Source organism: Mesoplodon densirostris, chromosome 8, assembly GCF_025265405.1.
Source record: "Mesoplodon densirostris isolate mMesDen1 chromosome 8, mMesDen1 primary haplotype, whole genome shotgun sequence".
Taxonomy (NCBI): Eukaryota; Metazoa; Chordata; class Mammalia; order Artiodactyla; family Ziphiidae; genus Mesoplodon; species Mesoplodon densirostris.
Genome location: NC_082668.1, coordinates 12126933 through 12133410, shown reverse-complemented (window position 1 = coordinate 12133410; position 6478 = coordinate 12126933). Strand labels below are relative to the sequence as shown.

Genomic DNA, 6478 nt, shown 5'->3' with positions numbered 1-6478 from the left:
ACTCACTGAGGATAAGAACCCAGAAGGAAACATCTAGTCCCTCAGCTCACGACCCAGAGCAACCCTCTTTGGGCCTTCCAACCAACCCGCTGGGGGAGGGGCTTCTGGGGAAGGAGATATTGATAAGGATGATCACCAGTAATGGATTAGGAGAATAACTTTAAAGCTTTCTTCATCCTTCAGAGAGAAAGGATAGTCCAAAGTACAGTGATATGTAACCAGGTAAAGAAAATGATGGCTTAAAATAACAGGATCTTCTAATCCAAGATAGTATTTTTTCCATTGTTTTGCTTTTTCAACCATTTAAAATAATTTTTCGAAAGCAGCAGGTGGCATTTGTGCTGCATTTAGAGAGGGCTCTTGTGATATCAGTATTTTGAAATCAGTCTCCTACACTATCCCGGACTCACTGTGGAGGAACGTGCCCACTTAATTCAGGCTGTTTTTTTCAAAATTTATTTGACCAGCTTATTAAGATAATTCTAATACCAAAGTTAAGGTGTTTAAAATAGCAAGCAAGATATGTTTCCTATGGTCCATCGATCACCCTTACCTCTTCCCAGAAAATGTTCTTGGACCAATTTCATGAATGAACATGATGAATTTTTAGAAGGCTTGAATTTTGGTAATATATGATAAAACTTTTGGAAACAAAACTGTAATTATAAACAAGGTTGAAATTGGGTTCAATATCAAATATTTAGCATGCCATAGGAGAGTTTCAAAAAATTAATAAATGGGTCAAATGAACTAGGAAACATTCTGGTACATCAAGACAATATTTCCTCTTAAAATGTATATTTTTTCTTCTTACCAGGAAGTAGCCTTAAAATAAATTGCCATCCGGGGGACACCCCAGAGCAAAATTCATTTGAAATATATTCTGCATGTAAGTGCACACTCCCAATCAACGTTTGCCAAGAAAAGTATTTCTCATAAACAAAGTTTTAATTGAGTTTTTCTTAATTATTAAGTGCATTGAAAATGAGCACTGAAATGAATGTCACTTTCTCATGAGAAATTTCTTCAGTTTTCTCTAGAATAAACATTTCTTTAAATAAGGAAGGCACGTTTCCTAAAAATCTTTTCCAATAAGCCTTCTAATTTTTAGGATTAGACCACTGAATTCCCTGCAAAATAGAAAACCTATCCTTTGCTATACAGAAAAGTACTCACTATAAAGTGACCTATTTTCTAAGCTTTTTCAGAAAATATTAATGCCAAATATCAAACTGCTGCTTTGCTCTAATACTGACTGATATAAAATATAAGAATGTTTTTAAGATTAGAAAAGCAGGATACTCCTGTAAAAACCAATAACAGGAACATAAAATTCGAGTTGTAGGTTGTCTTTGTTTCATTTAAAAGAGTGCTAGGTCTTTTGGGGGCATGGGGTGATGATGACTTAAATGAATCTTCTTACCTAAGTTTAATTCAGTCGGCCCTTAATTTTCTCCCAAGTGCATAATGATAGCTCTGTCACTTCCCCACATGAGATGCCATTATGTGGATGGAGGGAAAGTGTCCGTTGCGGGCACTCTCTGTGAGGCAGGTCTGCAGGCGCCCCCAGGGAGGGGAACAGGATGCTTTATGTGAACATGGCCCCATGTGGCTCCAGTCCCATTAGCACGCACACTGGAAGACAAGCCAGACCCCAACTGGGCAAAAGCGGTCTGTTTGGAAGTTCACGGCAGTGGGGGGTCAATTCTTGTGAATCGCTGCCTTAATATTCATTAATAGCTTTTCGGCTCTTAATCCCTTACTGGACATACTTTTTTCCATAATTGCTACTTTTCCAAAGGGTTGCCAAAGCAGGCATTTCTGTTCTCTGAAAAATGCAGAAGAGAACCTAATGTTTTATGTTCATCTGTGATGTGTTTTATGCTAATGTCGCATCTCTGGAATACAGCGACCGTGGTCCTTCCTGGCATAATGATTCATTCTGCTTTGAAATGAACTCTTCAGGCTGGCTGTGTGGATTTTTGTTTAATCTCCGTGGGTCATAGTTTTACAATTAAAGTGCATGGAAAAATAGATTACAGAGGAAATCATTTTGAAATGTAGGAAATCTCTATTTTCTAGTTTCATTTGTTGGCCTATTTATTTTTTCCTGTAAAATCCATCCAGAAGCCCACTGTATTATCGAGGAATTGACTTCAATTGTTTGAGTTGCTATTAACCAATGAATGACGTTTTCAGTAATGTAATTTGCAATCTGGCCTTTATCATCTATTTGCCTTCCCCTGAATTAGCATACTTTTAAATACAGCGAGCTAAGAATATCTGGGTTTCATATAGGTTAGTAGGTCCAAACAAATCCATACATGTAGCGTTTGCTGAAGCTGTCCCAAAGAGAGGAAGGGATTACAGTACTGCGGGAATAACCACATCGAAACAGAAGGAACAGCTAAACCAGGAGTCCAAGATGAGCACCACTGAATCTCTTAGCACAGCCTAGGATGCCTTAGCCTCCTAGCAAGTTTCTCTTGGTGACCTGATGACAAGCGGTGGGTCCTCTAGCTATGCTTCACACAGACCTGGCACCTGCTGATTCTCTGGCGCTGGGCTTGGCTTTCTTTCAAGGTGGCCGGTGAGGGTGCTGAGGAAAACTGCAGGTCAGGTCTCACAGTTGTCAGCCAGAAGCTATATTCATTTGCAAAAAAGTGGCAAGTTCCCTGCCGTCCTTGGCATTCAAGGAACGGTGCAGCTCTGAAATCCTCCAGGCAGCTGCCAGGTGACATGAGGGCCTGGCCGCCTCCTTGGTCCCCAGCACCTGTGTGCTACCCGGACAACAAGAGAGAATTAGGGCTCAGACATCTGCAGACAACCCCCTACCCATCCAGTGACACGCCGAGGTCTGGGCCTGATTTACATTTTCCCTGAAAATCATCCCAGGAGGGAGAAACTACAATCTGCTGAGGAAAGGAGGCGTGGGAGACGTGATGGGTGTGCACACATTAAGCCACTTTCGCTGAGGGCTGATGCAAACCTACCTTCCAAATTCTACCAAAGTAATAAAAAAAATTTTTTTTTTAAATCATGGACAGTAAGAGAAAAGAGTGGCCCTGCATCTCCTCAGGCCATAGTCTGTGGTGGCCTTCGTGACCCCGTGTCCTACTGCCGTCCGGTCTGCACAGGATTCTCAGAATTACGGTCCAGTCCGGACGGATGGGGGCTTAGGGACGGCGGGCGCGCAGGGGCTCACCATCAGGAAAGAGTACCCAATCCAGAGGCTCCTCCAGGCCCGCGGACACGGCGGGATGGACTGGTCCTGACTGTGCACGGCCACAGCCTGCGCGGGGGCCTCGCACACGGCGCAGCGGCTGATGTATGGGCGGATCTCCTCCTCCGAGAGCGGCGTCATGGGCAACGGAGCGGTGCTCGCCAGCCAATAGGACCTGTCGTTCCTCCGGGCGTACTGGCACACTTGGTGGATATTGCAGTGGGCGAAGGGCATTGTGCTGAACATGGGGAGACAGGAGCCCGCCAGACCTTGGGAGGGAAGGCAGCAGCGTGGTGTGCGGGGCATAGGCGCGGCCTCCCCGACATGGCCCATCTGTGCGCACACGGTCTGGCGTCGGGAGGCTCTGGCCAAAGCCTGCTGCTTTGGCGGCGAGAGCAGGGCGTGCCCCCGGCCACTTGGGCCGCCTCCGCGGTCTCAGGGGCCAGCCCGCGTTCCCTCGGCCACGCATCACTCTCTCGGGAGCCAAGCAGTAGGCCGGGTGCTGGAGGGAGAGGGGAGCACAGCTCTTCCCCGAGAGCTTCAAGAAGCTCCTAGCCCGGCGTGATGGGGGAACGGGAGGGGCAGGCGGGCCCTGGGAACACAGCAGCTGCACAAGCCCGGAGAAGTGCAGGCACTGGGGCTTACAGGAAGGATGGCTGTAAGAAGTGACTCTACGCTAGGACCTGAATTATGAAAAAGATCTGGCCGGGTCTGGAGATGGTGGTGACCCTTCAAAGGCAAGGCCTATTTATACAGCAGCAACGAGGGCCGCGGGTAGTAGGAGGGCATGGAGCTCAAAGAACTCAAAGAAGTTCACTGGGGGGAAGGTGGGGAGAGCGGGTCTGGGTCTGTTTCAAGGGCGTCCCAAGGTAAATGAGACCAGAGGATGCGGGCTCTGTCCATCTTGTTAAGGAGCCTGGATTTTATTCCCAAAGCTCTGCAGAGCGAGGCCATGGTGGTGGCTCTGGCTAGACCAGGGCAGGGGAGGTGACCCGTGGTACACACGTAAGTAGCTGCCCCTCTAGGCCTGCACCCATTCACCAGCCTTACAGACGGGGGTGGGGTGTCACAGCCCAATGAGAGCCGTGACGAGACTCACCTCAACACCAGCTGTCCCTGTGGGCACAGCCCTCCTGCACCCACCACTCCAGCCACCACTATCTCGGGGAGACCACGAGTGCCAGCACCCAGGGGGTGGGGGGACTCAACCCTCGGCTTAAAAATCAGTTCGTAGGGCTTCCCTGGTGGCGCGGTGGTTGAGAGTCCGCCTGCCGATGCAGGGGACACGGGTTCGTGCCCCGATCCCGGAAGATCCCACATGCCGCGGAGCGGCTGGGCCCGCGAGCCATGGCCGCGGAGCCTGTGTGTCCGGAGCCTGTGCTCCGCAACGGGAGAGGCCACAGCAGTGAGAGGCCCGCGTACAGCAAAAAAAAAAAAAAAAAAAAAAAATCAGTTCATGCGGCTCACAAATCCACTCTTGAAAACTGATAAGTAGTGCCAAGGATAACTCCCTGAATAAAGTTCTGATGTTGCTTAAGGGTACAAATTTGCAACTAGTAGATAAATGAGTCCTAGTGACCTAATGCACAGCGGAATGAACATAGACAGCAATGTTGTATCCTAATCATCAAATCGACTAAGGATTAGATCTTAATTATTCCCACCACAAAAAAGAAATGAGGGCTTCCCTGGCGGTGCAGTGGTTGAGAGTCCGCCTGCCGATGCAGGGGACGCAGGTTCGTGCCCCGGTCTGGGAAGATCCCACGTGCCGTGGAGCCGCTGGGCCCGTGAGCCATGGCCGCTGAGCCTGCACGTCCAGAGCCTGTGCTCCGCAATGGGAGAGGCCACAGCAGTGAGAGGCCCGCGTACCGCAAAAAAAAAAAAAAAAAAAAAAATTGGCGTAGGTTGAGGAGTTGATGCTGGCTAATGCCACACCATGTAACCACCAGGGTACCATTTTACATCTAAATGCAGGAACCAACCATATCCTGATCAAATCATTCACACTGAGAAATAAAAATTGCACTTTATATCAGAGTTACCCTTAACTTATGGAGGAAGAATTATTTTTTTAACTAATAATAAGTAGTCAGATAATAATAACTATAGCCAGAATGAGCTTCTTTGGCACCTCTCAGGATCATAGGTTTAACAGAATTAGTTGAGAATTAGCATGGTAGTTGAAAAAGAAAAAAAATCCCACAGATGAGTGATCATTTAAGATGTTGATGAATCCATACAACTAACCCAAAAGTTTTGCTCTTAAGCCATGAACCTGCGTGACCACATGCCAGCTACGTACCAAGGTCTTGATTGTGAGCTTTCTCCTGTCCTTCCAGGTATAACAGACTATACCCGGTCCAGAGCCTGGGCATGCCTGCGGGGCAGGTGGGTTCTCCATCTGTCTGACTGTGGAGAACCAGGAGGAAGCCACTGAGGTATCCAGGGCCAAACCCTTTGGGCCCAGGATCCCCCACGGGCCCAGGAGGGCCTGGAGGAATAAAGAAACACAAATAAATAAAGGCCATTTAGCGAGTTCAGTTTAACAAGCATTCTTAGCACCACCCCTGTCTGCTGCTGTGCTAAGTACTCAGGGAGCAGAAAGAAATGTCCCCCTCACACAACTGCAATGTACACCAACAACTCATTCAGCAAGGACCTGTTCCAAGCAAATTCTAGCTGCTTGTCTTACATTAGCATAAAAACAGATGAAAATCCCCGGCCTCCTAGAGCTTACGTTTTACTCAAAGAAGAGAAATGACAATAAGCGTAATCGAAAGGTAAATTGTGAAATGCTTAATAAATGATAAGTGCTGAGAAGAAAAGAACTAGAATGACACACCCCACGTAGGATCTCCCAGACCCCTCCGACTAGACTGGGAGCCTGCTCTCTGAAAAGGTGAATCTCCAAGTTAGTCTTTCTTACACCTCCCAGACCTGTCCCACTGTTCTGCCGTATCGTCAGTTCCATTCTAAAGGACAAGGGCTTGGAATCCATATGTTTGGCTTTGTAGCTCTTCTTTTATGAGGGAGGGAGGCGGAAGGAGGGCCGAATTCTAGAACTCTAAGTGGCTGGTGGGAGATGAACGGTTGTACAGAATGTGGGCAGAAGCCTCTCCTTCGGCATCTCTAAAGGGCTGACCCATGGAAGAAGGCCCGTGGCTACTTCTAATTGCCAAAAGCAAAAGGTGAAGTTAGACTTTGAAATCAAAAGGTGTTTTTAAAAAGACTGGCAGCTCTTCTCATCTGTAAACC

General features: G+C 47.5%; 1 protein-coding gene across 1 annotated transcript in view; it reads right to left on the bottom strand.

The window, feature by feature from the left end:
* Nucleotides 1-2516: 2516 nt before the first annotated feature.
* Nucleotides 2517-6478, bottom strand: part of COL4A4 (collagen type IV alpha 4 chain) — a 122940-nt gene continuing 118978 nt past the window's right edge. Inside the window, exons 45-47 of the mRNA XM_060105923.1 lie at nucleotides 5526-5714; nucleotides 3206-3492; nucleotides 2517-2780 (exon numbers count right to left, since the gene is read on the bottom strand). Coding sequence (XP_059961906.1) covers nucleotides 2517-2780; nucleotides 3206-3492; nucleotides 5526-5714 — 740 coding nt within the window. The remainder of the gene's footprint in view (nucleotides 2781-3205; nucleotides 3493-5525; nucleotides 5715-6478) is intronic.